At 41.8% G+C, this 27,529-nt stretch overlaps 2 protein-coding genes across 2 annotated transcripts in view; both read left to right on the top strand.

Annotated features, from left to right (window-relative positions):
* Positions 1–21,543, top strand: SLC5A3 (solute carrier family 5 member 3). Its single transcript, XM_052673861.1, has 2 exons — positions 1–121; positions 13,552–21,543. Exon 2 carries the CDS (start codon positions 13,854–13,856, stop codon positions 15,993–15,995), a length of 2,142 nt encoding a protein of 713 aa, XP_052529821.1. The 5' UTR covers positions 1–121; positions 13,552–13,853; the 3' UTR covers positions 15,996–21,543.
* The window catches only part of MRPS6 (mitochondrial ribosomal protein S6), a 45,544-nt gene continuing 18,018 nt past the window's right edge, over positions 4–27,529 (top strand). The window contains exon 1 of the mRNA XM_052673887.1: positions 4–121. Coding sequence (XP_052529847.1) covers positions 77–121 — 45 coding nt within the window. The 5' untranslated portion in view covers positions 4–76. The remainder of the gene's footprint in view (positions 122–27,529) is intronic.

The raw sequence follows: 27,529 nt of genomic DNA, 5'->3' as shown, positions 1-27,529 counted from the left end.
GTCCGGCACCGCCGCCCTCTCTTCTTCCCCTGTGTCCCGCCAATCCCCGCTCCTCCCGCTACGGCCGAGCTCTGCGATGCCCCGCTATGAACTGGCTTTGATCCTGAAAGCCATGCAAAGGGTGAGTGAGGGAGGGGCGACGGGCGGGAGGGGACCGGCCAGGTGGGACCGGCAATCGGGGGGCTCCTCTCTTCCCCCTGTCACCCTATCCAGCCCCGTCCGCGGGGCGAGCAGCTCCCGCCCGGCCCTCCCTCGCTTCTCGAGGCGGAGTTGTGCGCGGCTCCCGGCCCTTTATCTCTTTCCCCTTTTCCGAATCCTCCCCCGCCGGGAGCTGTCGCAGCGCGGCTCTCCCCGCAGGTAAGCAGCTGCCGGCTGAGCGCAGTCCTGGCTTCGCCCTCCCGCGGTCCCCGCTGCTTCCCGGGCACTCCCCGCACCTGCCCCGAGCACCTCCCCGCCCGCGGTGCCCCCGGGCCTCGCCCTGCAGCGCCCGGACACGAGTATCCCCGTTGCGGCCCGCTGGTGGGGGAAGGGGTGGAGGATCTTAGTGTTAATTTTTCGATTTGTCCCCTTTTCCGTTCCCCCCACCCTGCCGTTGCTACCACCAGTTGAGCCGCAGCGATATCGCCCCTTGGAAGGGCTGCCAACCGCTGGTGCTCTTCGGTGGCTCGGTGATAAGCGGTGGTGTGAGCGAGCGGGATAATGCGGTGCTCTGCGAGAGCCCCTTCGGGGCTGTGTGATACCTGCATGTGGAAATAGCGATAAAATAACAGCATCCCGCAATACCTGAGACCCTCTATTGGGAAACAATAGCTCACGGCAGTCCCTCCCCAGTGCCTCCTTTAGCCCTTATCTCTACCTTCAGTGCCACACGCAGGGCTGGGGTTGGCATGAAGCAGCACCCGTAGCCTGTACCCTCCTGGTTCTACCCCCTGCTGTCGCATTTCACCTTTGTTTCTATGAGCACATACATCTGCAATAGGACACTGAGGAGCAAAGTGACGTTACTCTGTGCCTCCCGTAGTTGCGGGCGCACGTCTTCACGCATTGCATCTGCTACATATACTGGTATATTTCCATTCATTTTACATGTAGCATCCACATGTCAGGGTTGGCTTTTTTTTTTTTTTTTTTTTTAACTTGGCTTAACTGCAGGAGCTGTAGTAGACTTCTCAGGTGAGTCCCCTAGTGGAGAACTGCGGCAAGTGGAACAAAGCTGGGGATATCGCTGCACCCCCTCGTGGAGCAGCGCTCAGCCTGGTACCCGTGTGAGCCCTGGGTACGAGGATGGGATGCTTTTTGTGGCTGTGCTCTTAATGTGGCAGATGCCTTGTACTGTGCAGGCACTGTAAAGGCAGAATGGGGCAGGAAGCATAGCAAATGTGGCATAGTGAGGCGTGGAGAAATGCTGCTCTGAAAGGATGCTATGGAGTGCTGCGTTGGGGGAAGAACATCTTCAGTGCCTAGTGTTTGGCACTGAGACCCAGAGATAGGCTCTTGGTTGTAGGATGCTCCCAATGTGCATTAATGCACTGAAGTCCTAACATCCACAACTTTTCTCTCTTTGATTCCTTGTATATTCTTTCCTAATGATGCATCTTAATTTTTTTTCTCCTGTAAGCTGTGTGTTTGTACGCCAAGTTTTAGTTCAGGAATATTATTGTTTCTAACCTACCCATGTCATCATTCTAAAATCTAGGTAGTTAATCTCTAGGTGCTGTTTTCTTGGTTTGCTTTTCAGTAAGTGTCTTACTACTATTCCTTTTCATGTGCAGTGTACATTTGAAACAAATTTCTGTACATGCTGGTTATATGCTGCACAGTACTGCTGGATCCTGACAGATGGGTTGCTCTAATAACTCCTTAATGATGTGTAATCTGAAGCATGATACTAACTTAAATCGATCAAAATACAGAGACCTGATTTTGGCCTGAAATTGCACAGCCCTGCAGAAGTTGAAGCAATTGTACACAGTGCTGAGTAAATTTCATTTCCCCTTAATGAGAGCTCTCTGATAAAGCCATCCCAAGCAGATGCTCCGTGTGCAAGGTTGCCAGTCCCTCTGTGCTGTGGCCGTAAGCTCTATACCTGTTTCAGGTTGAGCTTGAGTGAGGGCTGGCTAGTCCCCTGCTGTCCCTGATACCCATTCTCATCTAGCAGCTCCCCTGCCCTGTTTTCCTTATGCTTCACTGTTAACTCCTATGGGCTCCCCTAGCAGCTTGAGTGCAAACCTCAGAGCTGCAGTCTAGTGGATTTTCACAGCTCTCTCTCTCTGGCAAGAACTACAGGCAAGTGCTGTGGTTCTGCAGGGTTCCCCCCACCCACAGTTGTTTTTCATAGTTGCCTTGGCATTTGCATGGACCTAGGGAGAACTAACTCCCCCTAAATCAATTCTGTTGCTTTAAGTTCTTTTGCTCCCTTGTACTCCTGAGTTCAAGTTGGTGGTCCCTTGTTCTTCTCTTGCATGTGGCTTCTTTTCTGAATGATAGAGTGTGTAATGCAGCAAGGCTTCTTCGCATCCAGCTGACCTCTGTGTGGCTGCAGGACTCTGCTTGTTCAGTGTGGCTCTGTGATCCCATCCCATTCTTCTCTGTCCCTGCTGTGCTTGGCAGATGTCCTCAGTCTCTCCAGCTTTCCTACTGTTGCTGTAAAAACACAGTACCTGAAAGCTTAGGGGAAGCAGGGAAAACTTGCGCAACTCAAACTCTGTTGCCAACTGATGCAGTATGCTGATCTGAGGGATTGTGGCTTTATTCTGGGTAGAGCTGAGGAGCCGTTCCCTGTCCTGTCCTGTAGGTGGTGTGCAGTCGTTCATCAGACTGGTAGCAATGATCTCTAAGTTTCTTATGGGCTGTGTCCTCAGTCAGCAAAGACCCCACTCTGGCTCTCAAGAAACCCTAATTAATGAGAATCTCTAAAAGGGCTTCTCGAGTATATTAATTGGGAGGGGGGGGCAAAGGAGGGGAGAGGGGGGAACACTTGTTTGTGGTGTCACTGTATTTGAGAAGTAGCTGCAGTGGGAGCAATTGGGTAGTAGGAGGAGGAGATTTCTTGCAAAGGCAGCTTACTAGAGAAGTGAGGTAACAGAGTTATGGTGGAAGTAGTTAATGTTGCCTCTTTCTTTTGCTTTCTACATTCAAAGTGCTAGTGAACAATAGCATGATAGCAGGTTTGTCGCCAGCTCTTAGCAGCATAGAGATGTGTTTGTGAGGGTGCACTGCTTACACTCTGGAGCCTGAGTCAAAGGCTGCAGTTGTGTGTTAAGTAGGGATGCAGAATAAAGACATAGCACTTGGTATTTTGCTACAAATAGTGAAGTTTAGAGCATGGTTTTCTAATTATTTTTGCCTTTCTCCCAGGAGAGCATTCAGCAGGGGGGGTTCTGGCAGCAGGAAGGGACAGTGACCCATTGGTGGATGTGCTGGAGCTCTGGCCTCTGGAAAATGAGCTGTTCTGCAGGGAGCCTTCCTTTGGCTTCCCTCCTGGTCCTGCTGCAGCTCCCTCGGGAGTCTGGGGAAGAAAGGAAGTGGGGCATGGGAAGGGGAAAGGGAAGGAAGAGCTGGAAATGGCTTCCTCTTGCTCTGCTGCTGTTTTGCAGGCCGACCGCAGGGCGGCAATACGAGACACCCCACGCGGGAGCCGGCAGCCTGGGGAGCGTAGGACAGACAGAGCAGGCGGAATCCCCGTGCTGTGCTTGCTGCTGCCCGACTGGCAAGTTGGGACAACCCTCTGCGACAGAACAGCGTTGTGACTGCAGCTGCAGAGAATGGGCACTTGAAAAAAAAACTTCTAGTAGACGATCTTGCTGAAAATGAGAAAGTGTGTCAGTATTTTTATTAGTATCATAGAATCGTTTGAGTTGGAAGAGACCTTTTAAAGATTGTCTGGTCCCACGCCCCTGCAGTGGACAGGGACACTTACAGCCAGATCAGATGCTCAGAGCCCTGTCTGACTTGACTTTGAATGTCTCTAGGGATGGGACATCTGTTACCTCTCTGGGCAACCTGTTTCTGTGCTCTCCCCCACTTCATCTGTAGTGAAGTCATCATGATTTAACACCTGCTTACCTTATTACAGCCATTCTCTTAGCTAGGGAGCCTGTCCACCCACCTCAGTAGCCTTGCAGTGCACTTGGACTCTCAGTTTGACCAGCATACTCGTAAAGTGTAACTGGTGTTCAGCACTTGTTTGCTGTCTTCTGAGCAGGTTACTGCTTTTCAGAAACTGTCTACCTGCTGTGTAGATCATTCTATTTTAAGGAAGCTGAAGTAATGGGCAATAGTGTTGCTTGACATCTTGACTATTATGCTTAATTGCTATGTGGGCAGCTGCAGCAATTGGGCTTTTGATATTTTAGTTGCTAGGAAAAGGAGAAGGGAGTGAGGGGGGCAGTAAGCAGGCAGATACTGTTTTTATTTTCTTTCTTTTTTTTTGATAAACCCACCTATTCTTACCATGAATTATGCCTTTCCTGTACGCTCTTGCACCACCACCCCCGTTTGGTTGGTTGAAATTACGAGTTTTCTTCTGTTTCCTTTGACTTTTGTAGTGGGCTGAAGTAGGCTCTTCATGATATTATGTGTAGCAGGGAAAGGACTTCTGTGGGGGAGGTGCTGGAATGAAGACCAAATAGCTGGAACCAAAAGAGAGGATTGGAAAGCTACAGGGTCTATAGTTGACTCTCCTATAAGAGTCAGCTTTTTTGTTTTCTGCCTTAAGCATTACTGTCAGAATTACTGGATTTGAACTGTGTGATGCAGACAGTGTTAGAGAATGATACCCTCTTCACTGACACTTGCCATTTTTCTTTCCTAGGATCTGAGAGTAGCAAGTTTCTGCCAAGTGTGTGATATTTGCCTGGTTTGGATATGGAGGAGGTGAAGGATTGTTATTTTCTGTGAAGTAGTTTAAACCTTTTTATAGCAGATAGTTGTTAGCAAGATGTGTTTGGCAAAATTGAAGTGAGAACTAAAATGATGGCAGGAATTAAGATAGTCAAAAGTCTCTTGGTTTATACAGGCTTATTCAGTGATTGAATATGTGTAATAGGATGGGCCGGTTACTCTGCAGCTCTCATTTCCTTAGCTTTTGAGCTGCCTGAGTGTAGAGGCAGGGCTGTGAGCAGGCTGTTGTGACTATGCTGAGGCCAACAGACTTCAGAGGGATTTAGTGGATAGATGTGGCAGCTTAAACTTCTAAGATAAGAGTTCCTCATTTTGCTCCTGCTACCTATTCAGCACTGTGCTGTTCTGTCTTGGTTGTGCATCTCCTCTCATTTGTTCATTGTGTGTGTGTGTGCATTTATCTGTACACATCAGATATATATGATCAGATAGAGGCTTGTAAGCTTCAACATGGGAGTAGTTTGTATTCTATCCTTCATAAATGAGAACCTGTTGTACTGATAAAATCACATCATTTCTCTCCATTGTTTAAAAAAAAAAAAAACAAAAAAACAAAAAACACCTTAAGAGTGACTGACTTTTAAGATGTCCTTTGTATCAGTTAGACTTGTCTGCTAAATTAATTCAAGTATGAATGTGTGTATACGCTTGTTTTCTTCTAGTACATAATATGTATTTTTTTAATAATGTAAGTCCTTGTGGTTTTACATATCTTTCAGAAGGTGATTTCCTCAAATTCTCTTGTTCCAGAGCTGTAACAATGACACTTTGGGGATTGTTGATTATTGATCAAGTCACTTGTCTTGTTTTTTGTTTGTTTTTTTTTTGTCAGATTACAGACTGAGCAGATTGTTAATTCTGTGACCCACAGCTGCTCACACCTGCTTTACTACACATCTCTGACAGAGGAAGCATTGCTGAAGTGGAAGCAGCAGTTAGCATTGCTTATAATGACCTCTATGCAGTTTATTTGAGAGCAGCAGGAGCCACTGGGTTATGCACTTGAAAGCTTCCTGCCTGTGGGATGTAGCTCTGGTGTGCCCCTTGTAGAAGAGCCAATAATGAGGTGGAAAGGAGGGCAGATGGGTAAAATATAACTAGGTATGTAGAAGTTGGACAGGAAAGATGAGAGTTAAAAATACAGAAAGCAAGGCAAGATCTGTGCAAGTTAAAGGTTTCTGCTATGGGACCATCAGTTTGAATTCTGGAGCTGAGATATTACAGAAATGTATTGGCCTGTCTGAGGAGGGGGAACAGAAACAAGCATGGGGGTGGCAGACTGTCATGAATGCTAAAAATGTAGTTCTTCATGACACAAGAACTGCTGTTTTGCTATTTCTCACATCCTTTCTTTTCTTTTTTTAATCTTGGCTTGTCCACTTGCAAGCCAGCCTTTGCTTTGGTCATGAAATCATTTAAGGAGTAATAAGTATAAACAAAGGTACATCCATAACATGGATGGAGGAGGGGAATATGTTCAGTGGAGTTTGTTGAGACTACCTAAGCAAGCTGGGTAGTGTTCATTCGCTATAGGTAATTATAAAGTTCAATTTAGAATTGCACTAGTTGTTCTTTAATCAAGATAACTTTCTTTAATACTCATTTTGGTGCCTTGAAATGCCTTCAGAAATCTTGCAAGAGCATCATCAGGCTGAGAATTTTGAGGGGCCTCAAAATTGGATTCTGTTGTTAAAAGTGCCTGAGAAACTTCAGTCTCACTTAACAATAAAACTTGTGATACTTTTTGTTGTTGAAAAGATTGTGGACAGCCATAAATGTGATAGGAACCTGGGAAAGTCCTGAATAAGCCTTGAGTGTTCTCTGTGACTTTCTTGTGCTTTTTTTTTTCCTTTGTCCTTGAAATTCTGGAAAGAATGACTTCCTTTTCTGCCCAGTTGTGTGGTGACTCGCATTTAATGATCATTTCTTTCTCTAAGTAGCTTATGAAGTTCCTCCTCTCTTAGTCAAAATCCTCTTCAAATGAGGTAAACCAACAAACACATTTTTCTGAACTGGGAGTTGTGCAAGTTATTCTAATAAACTGCCAGGTGATGGTAACCATCAACTAGATTGTGTCTTCGTGCCTTGCAGCTGAAGAAGAATCATCTTCAACAGTAGAGATATATAGTGCTTTCTGATGGCTTCTGTGCTTTTAATAGTAATTAATGTCTGTCATTCACACACAGAAAACTTTATTTTGTGGTCCCAAGTCCTCTGTTGAAGTCAAATACTTGCATGTTTGTATTTCCTTTATCCTCGCTGTTGATCTTAATCACAAACTACTTAATTAAACAAACTTATCCATAGGTAAATAACGTTTGTAAAAAGCAGTGAAAAAGATGGTGCTTCTGAACCACTAGGAGAAGGAATTTGAGTCTGTAGCTGCTAATGTAGTACATCAGCAGACGTCTGTACAGACTTACCTGGCATAGTGAATTCTGCCTGATGCCAGAACCTTCTGCATTTCCCCAGTGCCTGGGGGAGATACACCTTCTCACTTCCCTTTAAAACTACTTTCTTTCCCTGTTTGCCCTATTGTGCTCTTAATTTTGTTATTGTTGGCCACATGCTTTCTCTGTGCTCTCCTTCCTCTTCTGCTTCTAGTTCCTGTGTGTGAGGAAGGTCATCTGCCTGTCTGCATTTGCAAGAAGCAGCATGGTTTTCTTCCTGAGGGAAGGAGGAGCTGCTTATAGTGACCCATCTGTGGGCAGCTGAGCTACTAGTCATCTGCTGGAGTTTTGGTGAAGACACAAATCACAAAATAATTGAATGGTTTTGATTGAAAGGGACCTTAATGATCATCTAGTTCCACTCCCTCTCACCTGCTGTGGGAAGGGCTGCCCCCTACCAGCTCAGGCTGCCCAGGGCCCCATCCAACCTGGCCCTGAGTGCCTCTGGGGGTGATGCACCACAGCTTCTCTGGTTAGTCTGTACTAGTGCCTCACCACCCTCCAAGGAAAGCACTTCTAAATGTTCCTCCTCCCCCCCCCCCCCCCAATCCATTGACATATCGTTATCTGCCTGTGTAAGAAGTTGGTTTCCCTGAAGTTTATAAGCTCACTTGGAGCACTGCAGGAGGCCTCAGCGTGGTCTCCCTGTAGCCTCTTTGTCAGACTGAACAAGCCCAGCTCCCTTAGCCTTTCTTCACAGGAGAGCTGCTCCTGCTCTCTGATCATCTTCATGGCCTCTTCTGGACCTCCTCCAACAGCTCTGTTTTGTTCCTGTACTGGGGGCCCCTGGCCTGTATGCAGTGCTCCGTATGGGGCCTTATGAAGGGAGAGCAGAGAGGAATAACCACCTCTGTCTCCCTGCTGGCCATCCCTTTTTTGATGTAGCCTTGTGTTGGCTGTCTTGGCTGCAAGCATATGATGAGGTTTATATCTACTGGGCCTCCTAAGTCCTCCTCCCGGGCTCTCTGCATATGGAATTGCATTGCCCCAGCTGCAGCACCTTGCGCTTGAACTTGAAAATCCATTGATGTTAGCAGGAATGCAAACCTGCTGGGAGAAACTCCTGAATTTAAAGTGCAATGACTTACCCCTCAGTCATTACAACCCCCTGATGATACTATGTATTTGTGTGGAAAGGTTGGCCAATCTTTTGAAGGTGCTGAGCAGCTGTACTTCAGGATCTCAGAGCTGGTAATATATTACCCTCATAAACATAGGCCAGTTCTTTTGTCCCCCTTATGACTTGGTGAAGGACCTGGAAATGTGTATATGCTTTAGGGCAGGAGGAACTGTTTGTATATTTTTAAAAAATAAACGAATAAATAATTTGATCTACAATGCTGGTGCTGTCAGTTATGCTGGCCTTCAGCTTCATATGGCCTCCCAGTACTCCAGGTGCTGCTTCTGTAAAAGGCCATAATAGCATAACATTTCTGACAGACAAAATGCAGTGCAGTTGCCTTTAGAGAGATGTAGTTCTCTTGCTGCTGAACCGCATGCGTGAGGTTACTTATTTTTCTTCTGTCTCCTTGATCAGTCCTTCAGAATCAAGAAGAACATGCTACAGAGCAACCTTCTTTCTCTGGTGCTGCTATAAAATGATGAAGAACAGAATTGGAGTCATTCCTGAGATACCAGACAAAGAAGTACATTACATGCTTTTAGCAACTCCTTTGAGTGACTGACTGACTTGAACTTTGCACCCTGAATTGGATTTCTGTGGTGGTGATAACTTACACGTCTACCTCTGTGGCACCTGTGTTCTCCAAGGCTGGAGAAGCGTTAATGTGGTATCGCTTTGGGGCAGCAGAGTCTGTGTGGCAAACAGGCTGATCCAGCTGGCTGCCCATTCAGATAATTCCAGTTTGTTGAGCTGCTGGAAGTGATGTTTCAGACTTATTTATTAAATGTTATAGGTCCAGTTCTGCTTTTGAATTTGCCTGTTTCCTTTGCTGTACTGTGTTGCTTTGGGGTGCCATTCTAGCTCAGCTCCTCTGGCCCAGTTCATCATTTATGAGGCCAAGTCCTAAAAGTTAGTTTGTGGATGTTTAGGGTAGTCTTGAGCAGACCTTGCCTTCTCAAGGATGTGTACTACGTAAGGAGAAGTTGAAATGTATCAGTTGATGCAGTTGATCTATGAAGAACATTTTTGTGCTCCTCTCTCTCTCTCTTCCCTTTTTTTTTTTTTTTTTCCTGGCATGCTGCAATAAATGGAACAGAGCCTTTCCCACTTTTTTTTTTTTTTTCTGAAAGATAGGCTACCTCAAGCACCCTTATATTTACTGTGGAGCAGTGAACAACTGGGAACTCTTGCATGTCTGTAGCAGGCAGCCCGCAGTGTGAATAGGAAAGACAGCACGCTCAGAGGGTTGGATGTTGTGCAGGCCTGCACAAAATATAAAATGTTTTTTTTTCTTCCTCCCCACCGGGAGAGAAAGTGTTAATATTTTTTGTGCAGGTATTGAGTCTGGAAGTCTGGAAGTCTTACACAGGTGAGTGATTCAATAGGTAAGGCACTACTAGATCGCATTAGCTTGACCCTTTTTGAAGAAGATAGGAGTGAAGAAATCTTACTTCTAGGAAAGACCTTCAAAATCACCTTGTGAGCAAAGCTGTGTACTTAATTTGCTAACAAGTGATTGTAGAACTACTGTGGCCATGTGTATCCTCAAGTTAACCCTTAAAGCATTGGTCCCTGGGACTAGCTTTTTAAATGCAGGGGGGAGAGGAAATGAAATGGGAAGCCTCCCATCTGCAATTAAGAGAAATTGACTAAGCACAAACCAGATAGTTGCTTCAGGGCTGGAACAGTTTGATTCTGGCACTTTTAAAGGCCTGTCTTATTAGAAAAGCACTGTGGAGAAAGTGTTCCTTTAAAACAATCATACAAATTTCTCCTACAAATCCCACCCTAAATCTGCTTCACATTATCTAGCATCTCTTCTGGGATTTGAGACTTTTTTTTTGCTTACAACATAGGCTGCCTGTTGGAGACGAGCATTGTTTCACCAGAGTTGTAATCTTCTATCTTCACGCAAGAGGGAAAAACATTGTTTTGCATCTCTGATATGATCCAGCCAGAAAACAGCTCTAGGGGAAAAAAATCACAGTCCTTGGCAGCAGGGCTCTTTCTTTTTTTTCTATCAGTGCCACAGTTTATGCTGCTCTAATAACTTCAGCTTAAACTCTCTTGGAATGTCTCAAAAGTCCTTCTTAAGACTTGAGGTCGTAACTTGCTGAAAGTTCAGAGGGACGTGTCTCATTTTCATAATAAAAAAAAAAAATTCCAGGGTTATTTTGGAATTAGGTCTAGTATGAAACTGGTACAAGAGACTACTTTAGTACTGTAATTTAGTGACAGTGCAGCAGATTTGTGGCAGCTACTGAAAACTTTACACCTTCCTGTTCAACTGAGCTGAACCCTGTAAATTTCAGATGTTGATTACAAAAGTGATAGTTCAAGCCTCTGTAGGCTGCTTGTTTAAAATGAATAATTTGGCTGTACCTTCCAGTGGGAAATACTCAATAAACTTCACGTATTGTTTATTTTAGTTAGAATGAGCCTGTAGTAGTTTGGCATGTATCCCAACTGAGAAATATCACAATTTGTTCAAGGGCAGCTGCATCTTCTACTTATGCTCTTTCCAGGGGGATTGAATGTGCTTGTGTAATGGTCTTATCAGCTGGGTACCTCTTTTATCATGTAGACGTAGTTTCATTGGATGTTGTCATGATTCATACATGTTACTGTGTAGTATAACTTTGCAGGGTTGTTGATTAACCTACAGGGAAAATATTGAGAAGTGAACCGAAGTTCAAGTCCAACATTTTCAGTAACAGAATGACAGTAGAATATTATCCTGTACAGTAGAAGAAGGATAATATAGATTCTTGCTATTTCTTTAGCTTGCCCATTATTCCGACTTCGTATAGTTTTTCTTATTTTCCAGAGTGTTTCTTCTTCCACTTCCCTTAAAATATTGTATTTTTGGTGCAAGCATTATAAAGTACTTGAAAAGTTAGGGAAATACAGTAAAAGAAACAACAGTATGAAAGTATTGCTCAGAAATGCTTAAAGCTAAGAATACTATGCATAACACTGGCGTATGGTGTGATGGCACCCTATGATCTGAAGTATTTAGAATTTTGTGTTGGATTAAACTAAAGCATTTAACTTGTGCTGCATTTGTGAGTGGGGGTAAACACAAATTCTTCTGTGGAAGAATTTCAAATACATCTGTGGCTCGAGGCTTAAGAGCATTAGAAATTTAGCACAGTACTGTAATCAGTCCATTTTGTGCCACGTCTCCGTAGTCTTTCATTATTGACTGTAGCTCCCGCAGAATGAATACGTGTATTCTCATGTGGGTTTGTGGCGGTGGTGGGGAACCCTTATTATCTTGTTCTGATTCTGAACTACTCTTGAAAAACAGCCAGCTTGTACAAGTAACATGATTGTGATTTTTCTCCTTAAGGCTGAAATTTCTTGTAAGCCTTTTCTAAAATACATCTGCCTTAATGAGAAGCATACATTCTTACGTCAGCACCTTTGCTGCCTTCAGTAAGGCAGACAGGGTATGTGTGCATTTTAAACCAAACTGCAGCTTATTATGATCTATTTGAGAAATTCTGATGTTTCAATTTTTCTTTTTTTTTAAGAAAAAAGGGTGCTGAAGGGGAAACCACTCAAATGCTGGTATGTTATCCATGAGTTTGTCTTAATCAGAGGTGAATTAATAGGAAAACGTGTGCTTTCAGAGTGGTACCCAAAGTGCTTTTGCAAAGGAAGTAGAAGAGGGAGTGCCTAAAACTGATGTTTGTAGGCCTCCTACGGCTGATAGACCTTATGTTCAGAACAGCAATCAGTGATTTGTGTGCTTGCCTTTATTAGTGGATGGGAAAGAGAAATGGTGTCAGTTCCTGTTCTTTCCTTCTCTGTAATAAGCTGAAATTCCAAGACTGTGCTTGTATCAGAAGCAGAAAAACTTTGTGTCCAGTCCTCCCATAAGCCATTACATGATTTTGGTAGGTAAATGATACTTTCTAAGGCAGAATCAGGAGAAAGGATCGTCTTGTCTGCATAACAGAGATAGGAATCATTGTGAAGCTCTTTAATGCCCCTTTCCTGCCTTTTCAGTTATCTTGACAGCAAATCTTTTTATTATCCCCTTGCCTCCACTTTAAGCGCTTCAATCCTGGGTGTTTAAATGAATTCCCTTGTTTGGTGATGTGCAGGACAGGGTATGATCTGGGGGTTCGGGAACAGAACAGCAGGATGTACTTTCCCTTCAAACTTGCCTCTGGTTTTAATGTGATCCTTTTCATGCTTGAGTACAGATGGGTGGTACTGGAAACTGGAAGCTACCAAAAGCCATCCAGTTTTTCATCGTGGTACCTGGAGTGCTCCCAGAGGATGTTGAAGCCATGTGGGTGCAGATGTCAAAAAGCACGTGGAAGATAGAGATATCCTAAAGCTGGATGTGAGGCATAGTTTTGCTTTTGCCATCTGGATGAATGGGACCTTTTCCTCACTCAGAGGATGTGTGGTACTTATGAAGAGCTTTCAGAGTGAAATGTAACCCTGTTATAATCTGTACCTTAGGCAGGTGCAAGCTTGGTTAAAACCTGTGGAATAACTTTGATTCTCCAGGTGATGATAAATTCATGTTGTTTCTTGACAGCATTACGACTTTGTAGCTCTAGTATCCAGCTTGCGTCTTGAGTGCATGCATACGACATCAGGATCTGTTAAGATTTGTAAGGTGCAGTGCTAGAGCAATAACATGACTAGCCAGGTTACAGTTCCTTTGTGTTTTTTTTCCTAAGATTGTCTGAAAGAGGAGGGCCTTTTTAGTGGCTTGAGAAATAGAATTGAGAGACTGTAAAGTAAAGATTAATGAAAATGTATTTGTTTCTTGCCTTCTTTGGGGGAACTTGGGTGACTTAATAGTCTGGAATTGCTTTGTATCTTAAGGTGCTTGTTAAAGTTGACTTATAAAAGGCATGACTTCTTAGTTTTACAAGTATTGAATTTGTGTGTATTATGGATTGCTTAAATACAGCATGGATTGCAGGAAATGTAAAGGGGGAAAATCTGTGGTGTTGAGTCATTGTTTTACTAGACTTCAAATTTTTTCTCATTACTTCATGAAATTCTCCTCTAATTCAATCTTTGTCTTTTGTCTTTGCTGCCTTGCAGGGTTGGTACAGTAGGCCTCACTAAACTTAGCTGCAACTAAGAATTTCTCCTACATCAACTGAGTTAAGGCTGATGCTCTTGTGGAATGTGGATTAAAAGTGCGTGCTAAGTTCCAAATTTCCATTTGAGAAGCGGAGAAACTAAATGTACCACAACCACCAGCATCAGGACAGCAAACCAAGGGACAAAGAATTTGATCCGCAGTGTTGATACATGTTAACTGGTTCACGTGTTGCTTAAGAGACGTTTGCTGGGGGGCGAGAAGTGGACATCAGCTGTGCGAAGTCATTTTGTTTACAAAAATGAGGGCTTCTTTGGAAACAGCAGACATTGCCATTGTGGCGCTGTACTTCGTGCTTGTAATGTGCATAGGTTTTTTTGCCATGTGGAAATACAATCGAAGCACCGTAAGTGGCTACTTCTTGGCAGGGCGTTCTATGACCTGGGTAGCGATTGGTGCATCTTTATTTGTGAGCAATATTGGAAGTGAACATTTCATTGGGCTCGCAGGATCTGGAGCGGCAAGTGGATTTGCAGTAGGTGCATGGGAATTCAACGCCTTAATGCTTTTGCAGCTTTTAGGATGGGTCTTTGTCCCTGTCTACATTCGGTCAGGAGTGTACACCATGCCGGAATACTTGTCCAAGCGTTTTGGAGGGCATAGAATCCAAATCTATTTTGCAGCATTGTCTCTAATTCTTTATATCTTCACCAAACTTTCAGTTGACTTGTATTCAGGGGCGCTTTTTATTCAAGAATCGCTAGGTTGGAATCTCTATTTGTCAGTAATCCTCCTTATTGGAATGACTGCACTGTTGACTGTGACCGGAGGTCTTGTGGCTGTCATCTACACAGACACCCTTCAAGCTCTGCTTATGATTATCGGTGCCCTCACACTTATGATCATAAGTATTATGGAGGTTGGTGGGTTTGAAGAAGTTAAAAGAAGGTACATGTTAGCATCACCAAATATTACGTCTATCTTGTTAACCTACAACATTTCCAATACCAATTCCTGCAATGTGGACCCAAAGCCCGACGCTCTTAAAATGTTGCGTGAGCCAACAGATGAAGATATTCCCTGGCCTGGATTTCTGTTGGGACAGACTCCAGCATCTGTCTGGTACTGGTGTGCTGATCAAGTCATAGTGCAGAGAGTTTTAGCTGCAAAAAACATTGCTCATGCCAAAGGATCCACTCTGATGGCAGGCTTCTTAAAGTTACTGCCAATGTTTATTATAGTTGTCCCGGGGATGATTTCACGAATACTGTTTGCAGATGATATCGCCTGCATTAATCCAGAACACTGTTTTCAAGTCTGCGGGAGCAGAGCCGGATGCTCTAACATTGCCTACCCACGTTTGGTGATGAAACTTGTGCCGGTTGGTCTTCGGGGACTGATGATGGCTGTGATGATTGCTGCACTGATGAGTGACCTGGACTCTATATTCAACAGTGCCAGCACCATATTCACGCTTGATGTCTACAAACTCATTCGGAAGAGTGCAACGTCTAGAGAACTGATGATTGTAGGAAGAGTCTTTGTGGCATTCATGGTAGCTATAAGCATTGCCTGGGTCCCCATAATTGTTGAAATGCAAGGTGGTCAGATGTACCTTTATATTCAAGAGGTAGCAGACTATCTGACCCCGCCGGTGGCTGCTCTGTTTCTTATGGGTATATTTTGGAAGCGTTGCAATGAACAGGGAGCGTTCTATGGCGGAATGGCTGGGTTTGTCCTTGGAGCGATACGATTGATACTGGCATTTATCTATCGTGCTCCGGAGTGTAACCAGCCAGATACTAGGCCAAGCTTTATCAAAAACATCCATTACATGTATGTTGCTACAGCTCTGTTCTGGATCACTGGAATTGTGACCTTTATAGTGAGCCTTCTTACACCTCCGCCTACAAAGGAACAGGTTCGAACAACCACTTTCTGGGCTGTGAGAAACAGGAATGTAAAAGAGAATACTGCAAAGGGGGAGCGGTACAAAATACAAGAAAAGAACATCTTGAGGTGTAACGAAAATGCTAACCATATCATTCCAAACGGCAAATCTGAAGAAAACATTAAAAATATTAAGCCTGAGGATATCAATCTTCTGGTTACTTGCAGAGATGACAGCAACCCGGTGATTTCCGTAAGTCACTCTGAAGTCGAGACACCAGTTGATTGCTATTCGAATGGACAAGCAGCTTTGATGGGTGAGAAAAAGCATGAGGAAGAAACTGATGATAGAGAGAGACATTTGAAATTCATAGATTGGTTCTGTGGCTTTAAAAGTAAAAACATGAACAAGAGAGCTGTTCGGGAGATGGAGGAAGAGACTGTTTGTTTACAAATGCTGGAAGAGACTCCAAAAGTTAAACTATTACTAAATACTGGACTGGTCTGTGTCTGTTCGCTTGGAATATTCATGTTTGTCTATTTCTCTTTGTGAGTGAATAATGAACTTTTAAGGGTATGGCTAAACATACAGAAGTTGATACAGGTCTCTGGAGATTTTTTTATTTTTATTTTTTCCAAGTAACATAACTGCAACCCAGGCATTGTTTACGCTATAACTGTAAAATCAACTCAACTTTAGCCCATTTAGAGACCATTTAAAACATGTTGTCCTATCTGCTGAACGCAGGATGTGTTGTGTGGTGTCTCTCTCCCTCTTTCTTCCCTCCTCTCCCTTCGTTTGCAGTACTAATCTTTTCTTTTTTTCCATGTACACGTGTGTAAATATACCAAAGGCGGGCAGGTGGCTGTGTTTGAAGTCAGGCAGTTCTAGAGTTCAGTCAGCGTTAAGATGAAGATAACAAGTAATCATTTACCTTTGTGTAAAATCCAAAATGATTAAAGCTATGTCGAAAGATTTTGAATGCAGAGTTGTGATGCACATCATTGTATCGTTGTTCTTTGTAATATAGCTGTGTTATCTTGGCCAACATAATACTTATGAATTTTGTTCATCACTTCCAGTGTTTTCAGCTTCTCAGTTCTCTTATAGCAACAACAGAATGATATTTTTCCTGCAGTAATTTAAAATGTGATAGCTGTTAGTAGCTTTCTGTCGTTCTTCCCTGTAAGGAAATGTTTATCTTTTGATCTTTATCCTTTGTAAATTGCAGTACTGAAAAGCTCTTATAGTTAAAGCAGAGAAACCCTGGAGATCACGAACTGGCAATGGAAGAGAGAAGAAAAGAGGGGTGAAAAAGGGTTCTCTTCATTGCGATTTTACAGTATATTGAAGTGGAAGAATATATATTCAATGCTGACGGCCCACAAAATTTTAGCCTTATATTGTCATTGACGTCATCAGGGTTTGCCTCTTTTTAGAGAAAAATCTATACATAGTCTCTACCACATGGGAGAAAGAGAAATGTTAAACTTCACATGTCTTAAGTTTAGTAAACACACTAAAATATAACTTTTTTTCCTCCATGATGGGGAGAAAGGGAACGCTCCACGGCCTTATCGCTGCTGTATTTTGAGTCTGGAAGGGGAGAAAACAAAGGAGAGGGGAAGGAGAGGTGAGGGAAAGAGGTGCAAAGTCCCTGTTTTCCAAAGTCACATCCACGCTGCCTTTGGAACTAACTCCTGCAGCAGTCTTTGCTCCTGAGCTTGTCTGGGGAATTGTTTGGGAAAAGTGGCCAGGCTGAGACAGTGTGAGGGGCTGTGCTGACAGAGCCTGATGTGTTTTAAGGGTCCAGAAATGTTTCCCCCGCAGTCTAATTTCTTAATAAACTTGAGAACAGATAGTTCCGTAAAGGTGAAATTTGGATTAATCTTGCCACTGACTGTTGGAGATGGTTTGTTTTCCAGTACAGTGGGTCCTGTAAGCTGCAGGCTGCTTAAGTAGCTTTTAGCAATATGATATATGATGTGTGTTTTCAAGCAAACCAATGCATGTTGGGTTTTGTGGAGGATTTTTTTTGTTTGTTTGTTTTGAAATCAGTTGACTCCCATTAGCTCTGAGACTTTAGTTAGAGGATGAGTGGTCTCACCTTTCTCCACTTCATTTAGTTGTTGCCACTGTGTAGTAGGATATCTAACTGGAAATACGGTAGTGTTGGAACCCTGTTGGAGCGTATCTAAGAGAGGAGAGTTACCATACCTGACTCTTGGTGTAAATACACATTTTCTTGCAGTTTGTGGCTCACTTCATGCAGAAAAAAATCTTTTAACTCCTTCTTAATGGTAAAGTTCTAGTATATGAAGTATGTTAAAGGAATCTCAAGTTAGTTCAATAATGGGGTGAGTTGGGAATAATGATACTGTATGTAAAAGACATAAAACATCAATAAATGTTTCTATGCAGGATAAAATAATCTAGAACAGAACTTGCCTGATGTTACTGGAGTGAAAAATGACTTGCAGGATGAGAATAAGCCTCAGACTATCAGTATTTTCTTGAAAAGCCTAGGTTCTAGAGTGCCAGATTTGGCACAGGGAAGGAGACTCACGTGCTGGGCACTGTCCCTTACTAACTTGGCTTGTCTTTCTATCAGCAGCTGGTACTTGGGTTTTCCAGAGCAGTCTTTTTGGCTCTAATACTAACAAATGCATTACCACCTAACCTGTGCAGTTAGGTTAGCTCAGGGACCCTTCTGCTTGGCTGCCCTTGCTTCGTCCTTGCTTACTTTTTTTCCAGGGTGCCTTATGTAGTTAGGAAGCTGAAGGCATGGCTTTTAGTGCCACCTAAATAGCAATTTGCTTATAATGTGTTTTCCCAGGTTGTTTTTCCCTCCTCTTTCCCTAAGTCATTTGCTATTTAAACAGAACGGAGTTCTATCTTCGTTCTGTTTAAATAGTCAATACATGGGATGCTTGTATCCTGGTCAGTATAACTGCAGTCACATCCATGGTCACATTGATCCTTTGGTCATCGTATGGAGTCAGAATCTTTCCCATATGTACAGTGCAGCCTTTGACTGTTGAATCTGAGATACTCAATATTCCAGTTAATACGTTCTTATTTTTGCTGAACTAACAAGTTGCCAAAACAATGTAAGTGATAATTGACAGGCAGTTAGAATCTTCATGAAGTAATACTCTCACCATTTAAACCATTATTGTGAAGAAGCTTTTTAGCAAATTGTTTATTTGGTGGGTTTTTTTCTCTGAAGTCATTTACAAACATTTCTATGGTACTCTCTGCCTGATGTCGGCCTCTTCAGTCGTGTTCTGTTTCCATGTCTTAGAGGTGTCATAGAACTTGCCCGATACTCTTTACTGCATGTAACCACTTAACAAATCCTTTTATCCCCCCAAAATTTAAGGCTTCAGGAGAACTGTTGGTGAGCAAATGCCTCACCCAGTCTAAGAGACTATAGTGTTAGAAGTTGCTCGAGGGTTTTTTTTTATAGCGTAAACATGCCTTTGCTAATTTTTTGATCATGATCTACCTACAATCCTAGTTAATATGTTTGGGTCCAAACACCAACTTTTTGGTCTAGTAGAACTGCAGTTTGTCCCGTAACGGACAGTTGGTTCCATACATGTTAATGACTGGCCTCCTCTGAGGTGGGACTGGTGAGCTGCACAGGGGCAGAGCTGGGGGGTGCTTGGCTTCCCTCTCTGCAGCAAGGGGATTATTTATTGCCTTGAACTTAGAATGACAGTCTTGAAGAAGTCGTTTTGGAACTACACCTTTTTTGTTGTTATTACCCTTAACTTATTTCTGTTAAGATATCTGAATCTTCTCCCAGAAATCTATTAGAAGCCTTTTATTTAAAAACAAAAAAAAAAAAAAAAAAAAGAAAAAAAGACAAGCTAAGAAGGCAGCAGCTTCTTGAGAGCTTAAGAATGCATTCTGGGAGACTATTCTTATTTAATTTTTTTTTTTTTTAATGAATGATTTGATACTGTTCTCTGCCAAAGTTATTTTTTTTAATTATTTTTTTTAATTATTACTTTTACCGTTGTTCTTTTTTGTTTTGTTTTGTTTTTCCTGTTAGCTTTTGCTAATACCTGAAAGGAAATGGCGAGAGTTTGTGCGAAATTAAAAATGGCCTTCAGTTATACCACTCGTGTACTTTTTTTACTTCTCCAAATCTGTGTTTCACCCTTATCCCAGAAGGGCCAGCGTGAGACTTCTGATGCAAGTCATGAGAGTACTGTAACTCAGTAGTGAAAAGGATTTCCCACAAGGTTACGGTGAATGGGCAGAGCCATCAGCGGATCTCTGCATGAACACTTAAAGCTAAAGCTGCTTACAACTTTAAAACGTACAGCTTTATTTTTTTTATATATATATTTTTTTAAATCCTGAGATAAAGGAGGTGATGGGAGATGCTCCCTTTTACAGAACAGGATGCCCGGGAGAGGTTGGAGCTGATGTGCTCTAACACTTTTGAGGAAATCTTTGGATTTAGCATGTATAGCAAAGCAAAGAAAAAAAAAAGAAAAAAAAAAAAAAAAGCTCACCTGTTAATTTGGTATTCTGTATGTTCTGTGCCCTTAAATGTAATTGTTTTGAAAATAAAACTAACCTTGTTATGTGATGTTAAAAAGCAAACTTGTGTGCAATGTTTTAAATTTTTTTTTTTTAAAGAAAATGTTTGTATATAATTAAATGGTTTAATGTGCTTTAATTGGCCTAAGGTAAAGAGTAGTCCTAGAATGTAAACATATATAATTAGAATTTCTGATTTCACTGTGAGATCTCTGAACTCTCTTGTTTTGCGAAGTGGTTTGTTTTGTTTACAAAACACTTTCAATTATTTCTTTTATGGTGTTGGTTCAAAGGCATTTGCTTCACTTCTGTTCTAATATTGAATTCATGGTATAGTGACATCTGGTGACACTTAGCATTATCAGTTTCACTGTGTAAAGTCAGACACTTTGAGCAAAAATGGTAATGATATGACAATTCTCTGTGTCTATGAATACACGTTTTTAAATGAGGTGGTTATAAAAATAGTTGCTGTGCAAAATGTTAGTAGTCTTCTTCAAGAAGAAAGCAAATTTTCTAATATCACTAGAGCAGTCTCTTCATTCATCTTCTTATTTTTGAAGCACAGTGTCAAAGTGATGCTGCTTTACCTTGTATTTCTGATATAATGGTTTTTTTAGATATCTGTGAGGTATTTTTGGTTTTTTGTTGCTATTGTATTTTTCTGCAGATTTTATATAAAATACCAGTTAACGAACTGCCTTTTTTTTTTTAACTATTCAACTAAAATACATTTCAGACCAAAACCAAATGATATGATCTATAGCATTTGAAATCTGCCTTTTTCCTTGTCCCTTGTTTGTTCTTTTTTTCTTTTGGTTTTTTTTTTTTTTTTTTTCGTTTGTTTGTTTGTTTTGAAATAAGCCAAATGGGCATGTAGATAAGATCGCTATAATGGATCCAGGTCTCTTTTGGTAAAGTGTTATTTAAAGGTCTGTTAAGATCTTATAAGACAATATACTGATAAAAATTATTGTAGTAGGAATATAGTTTTAGAAGTGTTAATGAGATTAATACAGCTTAATTATACTTGTAAGTTGCTACTGTCCATAATGACAAGCTTTTTGTCATAGAAACGATGTATGATAAATTAATTTTGGTCTAGTGTATAGAATCATCTTATTGCTATAAATCTTTGAAGTAAATCTGATGCAAAATTTTCATAGTTAGCATTGCTGGCCCTGTGTATACTGTTCTTTGTATACTGTATGCATATTATTTCGCCTACTGCATTAGTCTTCAAACTAAAACTCTTATTAGAGAGTATTTGGATACTTCAGACTGTGTTTCTTGCAGTTTACATTCCTTTACCATGGCATTTTGTCCTGTCTAAAAGTATTGTATGGAAATGTTTAAAACTTCTGTACAAAGTTTCAATAAAAATAGAGGAAAAACAAGAATAGATATTTGTGAAGCTATTTTGGAGAATCTCTACATAATTATGTCTCATATATTCTTGCTTGTAATGAGCTTTATGTCCGCATATATAAAGAATATCTCCTATTTTGCACCTGTTAATAAAGGCAAACCTCTTAAAGCAGGGCATGGGCATTTTCTTAACGGAGTTTAAAACAATAACAACAACAAACAAGAGAACAAAGCAGGACTTTCAAACTGCAAGAAGAACTTAAGGATCCAAACTGTAGTAGTAGAGTTTGGCTGTGGAACTGAGGGCCAATTCGTGCTGTGGGGAGGTGGGCTTGTGGGTGAGACCTGTGAGTGGTGTGGGCTGCTCCTTCTGCAACCTGAAGGTCAGGATGCCAGGCAGCAGCAGGGGAAGGCTAGCTGCCAGATGCACCCTGCAGAACAGCTGCTTGCTTAAAACAGAGTATGGGTGAGCCCGTAGTTAGTGCAGGCTTGTCAGACGCAGGGTAAAATTGTGCTTTTGTTTTCTTTTATATACCAACTGCTGCTTCATTAACCAGTTTGTGAATGAGACAGGCATCTTCTTTCTTTGTTCTGGAGTATCCCTAAATACTTACAGTTGTGCTTTGGCATTGCGCTGGGACTATCACAGCCTGTAAGCCTTGGTGCGTCTGCTGTTTATTTCCAACTGTGGTCTAAAAACTGGTCCTAGTGCCTGAGTCCCGCAAGGAGCCCCTGTCCATAGGCATGCTCTGAAAATGATGAGTGTGATGCTGTCTTCTATCTCATAGGAAGCAGTTATGGCTTGGAGTAGTAAGTGCTAAGATTCTTGCCCGTGGAGTGGGAAGGATACTTACTCAGGATGTTTACTTGAACTGTTGATATTTTAATCTTTTTCTAGAAGAGGGGGCCAAATGTGAGTCCTCCCCTTCCTTCTCTCCTTGTCCCCTGTAAGGGTGTATTTGAGCTAATAGCTATGGAGAGTGTGGTTTTAGTCATGGTTTCTTTGTTGGCCAGTGAAGAAAGTGGGGCAGGTCTGTGGATTACACACCTATGGAATGATGAGAGTAGAGTAGGAGCAAATTATGGGAAGGACATGAAGCAGATCTTCAGCTGTAGGAAAATGCTGCATTCATTAAATATTTTCTTGATATACTCTTGCTGCTGTGTTTCAGAAGCAAAACGGAAGCTTGGCTGATGTTTAAAGAAATGGGTCCAAAACATCTTTGGAGAAGAAAGCTTGGACTCGGGATACAAAATAAGCAAGGGTTCTTGCCTGCAGTCTTGGCATGGATTTGTGACTTATGGGAGGGAGGGGAACTCATGCTTTTGTTAGTTGTTAATTAATTAGTTATCTAATTGGTCTATAGGCTGATCACCCAGTGAGCAGCTTTCCATTTCATTGATTTTAAAAGAAGATCAAGAAGTATTTTTGTCACCTACTGGTTCTATTTGTGTTAATTAGCAAAGACTCCCAATACCCAATTTACTGCGACCTTCATGTTTCTCTGGGTGTGGATTCCTGGCCCAGGCAAGCTGTGGGCAGGCTCTGTAAATGCTGCAGCAGCATTTATTTTGAGGGTTCACTGGAAAAACTCAAGGAGAGGGTGGTAATGAGTACTCTGCCTACTGGCGCTAGAGTGAATTCTCCTTCCTTGGATGTGGTTGCCCTAGTTTGCACTGTGCCTATGTTGTGCCAGGAAAGTGAGCAAGCCAGAAAGTTTGAATTCTCTGCTTTTTTTTTTTTTTTTTTTTTTTTTTGCTTTTTTTCTTTTTTTCCCCTATCCATCTAGTAAGCACATTTAATCAGGTTGAACTTTGTGATTTCTTTCATGCTTTTTGGGAGTACTTAGATGGACAGGATTAAAGTGGTGATTTGACTTCATGACTGTGATGACTTATAACACTTGATCTAGATAACTAGTTTTAATACTTATCTAGACCATGAAACTAGTTTTGTAAATTAGTTTTGAATATCCGTGTGTATCTGTGTGTGTAAACGTATACGTACAAGGGCTGCTATGAAAGTAATGCCTGCTATGTTATTCTATTGGCCCATGACATCAGAGGTGGATGTTGGTGGTATGGTAGTAGAGGGACGAACCTTCCCACCAATATCCCGTTTCATTTTGTTGTGGTATGACAGATGGCAGCAAAGGGGCAGTCTAAGACAGTGGCATCTAACATGGAAGCATGTATAAAGCAGAGGTGTGGAATTGAATTCATCTATGTGGAAAAAATGGCACCCACTGATATTCATAGACAATGGCTGAGCGTTTCTGGAGACCGAACAGTGGATGTTAGCACAGTGAGGCTGTGGGTAGTTTATTTCAGCAGCAGCAACAGTGATATGAAAGACAAACCATGCTCTGGGTGGCCGTACACAGCTGTCACCACAGAATGAAGAGCATCTTGATCAGCCCATTCATACAGATCAGTGGATAACTACTAGGGAACTGTGTATGGAGCTGAATATTGCACCAGGGGGGTCCCACTCATGTTCATACAGGAACGAACAGAATACCATGTGTAAGTTTGTCAGGACCTATTCAAACAATACTGTATGATCCACTTTCTATTGGCCCGTGACATTCAATCTTGTTACCAGAGATGAGATGTGATGTCACCCCTATGAGCCAGAGTCAAAATAGCAGTTTATGGAGCGATGCTGTGAATTCCCCATGAAAGAAAATCTTCAAGACAACAGAAGCTAAAGTGATGTGCATTGTGTTTTGAGTTAGAAAAGGGTTGATCCTTCTGTATTTCCTGGACAAACCATAAACTTGACCACTACTTTGCAATGCTGGCTGATCTGAAGGTTCAAACTTCTGGAGTGAGGCAGAGGAGGTGGCTGCCTTTCTCATGCAACACGACAGTGCTAAGCTCCATACCAGTTTGAAGACCATGGAGCGTATTGCCAATCTTAGGTGGACTGTCCTACCACACTCACCATGTTGTTCAGATTTGACATGTTCTGACTTTCATCTGTTTGGCCAATGAAAGAAGAACTGTGTGGGCAGTGTTTTACTAGCAGTGAAGCTGTCATAGCAGCTGTGAAACAGTTGGTCACCTCCACTGGTGCAGATTCTTACGAGCACAGCATGCAGGCTCTTGTTCATTGCTGGCAAAAACGCATGGCTGATGGTGGTGACTATGCTGATAGATAGCATTTTGTAGCTTGGAATTTGCTCTACCAAATAGTTTTATTGTGCTCTTTCTTGCAGTTTCCATTGAAATCATTGAGGCATTACTTTCAGAGTAACCTATGTATATATTGTATATAGGAAAATTTGGCCAAGAAGTTGTCAAGGTTCAGTTTCACTTGTGCGCACCAGTATAATGAAAACAGTGTGATTTCCACCCTACATGCTGTTCTGGTTTAGAATCGAGGTCAGTTAATCTTCTGCAAAAGCAGGAGGATTTTAAAATTATGACCACAGTCCTCACACAAAATCTTTGTGGTTTGTTACTTACTACGTTCATTTTTGTAGTCCTGACTCTCATTATACAGCACTAAGGGTAACTGTGAGGAGTATAACAGCTAATATTAGGAGTCAGATCTCTAGTTTTAGTACTTAAAATATTTCTCTCATTCAGTGCCTTAGACTAGTCTAGTGCTAGCTGTATACTCTATGTCTGGAGTTTGGATCTGTGCTGGAATATATCCCAAGACTCAGTGACTGCTGTGGATGTTTTGGACGGGTAGATGTACACTGTCCAAAGACTGGAACTCTAAGTCTTTGACCTGGGGAATGTTGAAATTAACTGTCTGTGCACTTTGCAGCTTGTGGCTCTCAACTGAAGTAGTGTTTGTCTTCTGGAAGGCATGCTGTGCCAGCTTCCTTCCGCATCTCACAGCTTTTCTCCAATTACAGAAGTGTGAAAGCTGACTTGAAAAATACCTAGCGTGCAGTATGTGTCCAGAGTAATTACAGTGAAAAAATCTCTGTGGGTTTTGAGCTGCCAGTGTGTGTGCCATGTCAGACAGCGATCTGTTCCCTGCAGGGAGGAATACCAGACTTGCTATCACCTATTCAGGGTTGGACAGGGAGTAAGCATGCATTTTAAATGCTTGTGATGCTGCGTGCTCTTCACAAAACAGCAAAGCCATTCTTTTTCACTGTACTGATAGCTCTGTCCCTGAAGCATCCAGGAAGACAGTGTCAGTAGCAGCGTAACAGTGTTTTGATTTGTGTCCCTTCTCCAACTTGTACAGAAGCTAGTGAATTGAGGTGATAGGCACCTGAAGGAGTAAGCTGTGCCTTTGGGCATCTTTTTCCTTTAGAACACTGAGAGCAAGGGAAGTGATTGGCTTTGGCTTGGCTTGGAGCAGCAGCCATTGTCTTTGGAGCCCTTCCATACTGATGTTAAACTTACAGGTGAATAAAGAAGGTGAATTAAAATTGGGCTTGTCTTAAGACGTTTGATAATACATATGACGTTTTTAAGAGGTACTTAGGATTCAACTTAAGTCTGTTGTTGAGTGGTTCAGTCTCTGTATGAATTACCAGTTGTGTTAGCAGCAGCCGCCTGTTTTCATAAGGGTTATGTCGCACTAAACATCTTGATAGGTAAAAGTGCACCAGAGGTCCTCTTATCCAGAGAAGCTATAAACAGCTTTCTCAAGAAAGCAGTAAACTGTAGCTGCAATGTGTGAAGGTGGGGAGAAGACAGAGCAAACATTTGCTCTGTGGTGTTTAAAGATCCTGATTATATCCAAATACACCATACATGGGATTCTGTTACATACTCATCTAAGGATTACTTGATTCAGATCTTGAGTAGACTAGACTGCATGATGTAGTGTGGCTTTACATTTTATTCGTCTCAGGCTCTTTTTAAGGTGGATCTTTGATGCTGGGCACTTAATCTCAAATGCTTGAGGAAAAGTTCTTGAAGTCGGAAGTTTCAGGGTTTTTTAATAATGTCAGCTGACTGCTTTGGGGACAGTTGGTGACCTAAACTGGCAAACTCTACAGTGACTTATGCATTCTTTATATACACAGGTAGAGGTTTAACAATGAGAAATGCCGAGATGATAAAAGAAGCCTCTTAAATGTGGTTCCAATCTTCTGTATGACGACATTGCAGAAAATTTTCTTTGACTTCCTGATTTTCTGCTCTTCCTGTCATCTTTTTGTTCAATTCATTGGAAGGCGTTTACTTTTTAATCTTAAACCTAACAAATGTGGAAAGAATGAGAGCTGTAAGCAAGAGCAGGGAGTTGTAAATGCGCATGTGATGCAAACATGGGGCAGTAAAAGGTTTGGAAAGAACTCCCACCACTGGTTGGTTTTTTGTTTTTTCTTTTCCTTTTCCATTTGAACTTATTTAAGCTTAGTAAATAAACAAAATAAGTTTGATGAAGTGTACTCTGTATCTTTGTACTTGTGGTTTCTGCTAAGCTTGGTCTGAGCACGTTTCCAGTAAGTAGACCTTACCTTACTATGAGTGTTAGATTTGAGTCCATGTTGTACTGCATTGTGGTTGAGAAGAACAGGGTAAATTTCTAAAAGACATTTTAAGGAAGATGTTTAATTGTATCTCAGGTAGTATCTACTTACTAAATCAATTAATTCTAATAATAAACCACTGAAACAGCCTCGAGTCACAGAGGACTTGGTCACAGTTGGCAGTGTTATTTAGTTGAGAATTACAAGACATCTTCCAGAGTTCTTAGATATTATCAGAGTTGATACTTTTTAAGATGAACTAAATGTAAGTCATTTCATTGTTGAGATTAATGTTTTAAATTATTTGAAACCTGATATTAATCTGGTATCGGTATTGCTCAGGTTTAAATTCAGTTTTGTAGATTCAGTAATTTCCCTTAATCGTAAACTCTGAGTTAAAAAAAATCTCATGGAATTTAGATACTTTGAAGAAGAAAGGTGGATTTGGGGACAGAAGAGAGATTAGCAGCACTTTGACTTGAAAAGTTGCTTTGTTTGCATACAGGCCTCCGGCTTCAAATTCTCATTCAGTGTAGTTGCTAATTCCTTGGCTTAGCCTCCATTAAAATGCTGATTAAAGAGCTGTTTTGAGGATGTGGTGTTTATTAAAATCAGACTGAGTCAATTTTGATCACTCCCCCGTACTTATTTGTAGTGACTTACCATCTAAAACTTCTTAACTTAAACCCATTTCTAGAGTATCTTTCTGTC

This window comes from Tympanuchus pallidicinctus, unplaced genomic scaffold (assembly GCF_026119805.1).
Source record: "Tympanuchus pallidicinctus isolate F22 unplaced genomic scaffold, pur_lepc_1.0 scaffold14, whole genome shotgun sequence".
Lineage (NCBI taxonomy): Eukaryota > Metazoa > Chordata > Aves > Galliformes > Phasianidae > Tympanuchus > Tympanuchus pallidicinctus.
Note: the sequence above shows the minus strand (reverse complement) of the source record. Positions and strands in the feature narration are given on the sequence as shown.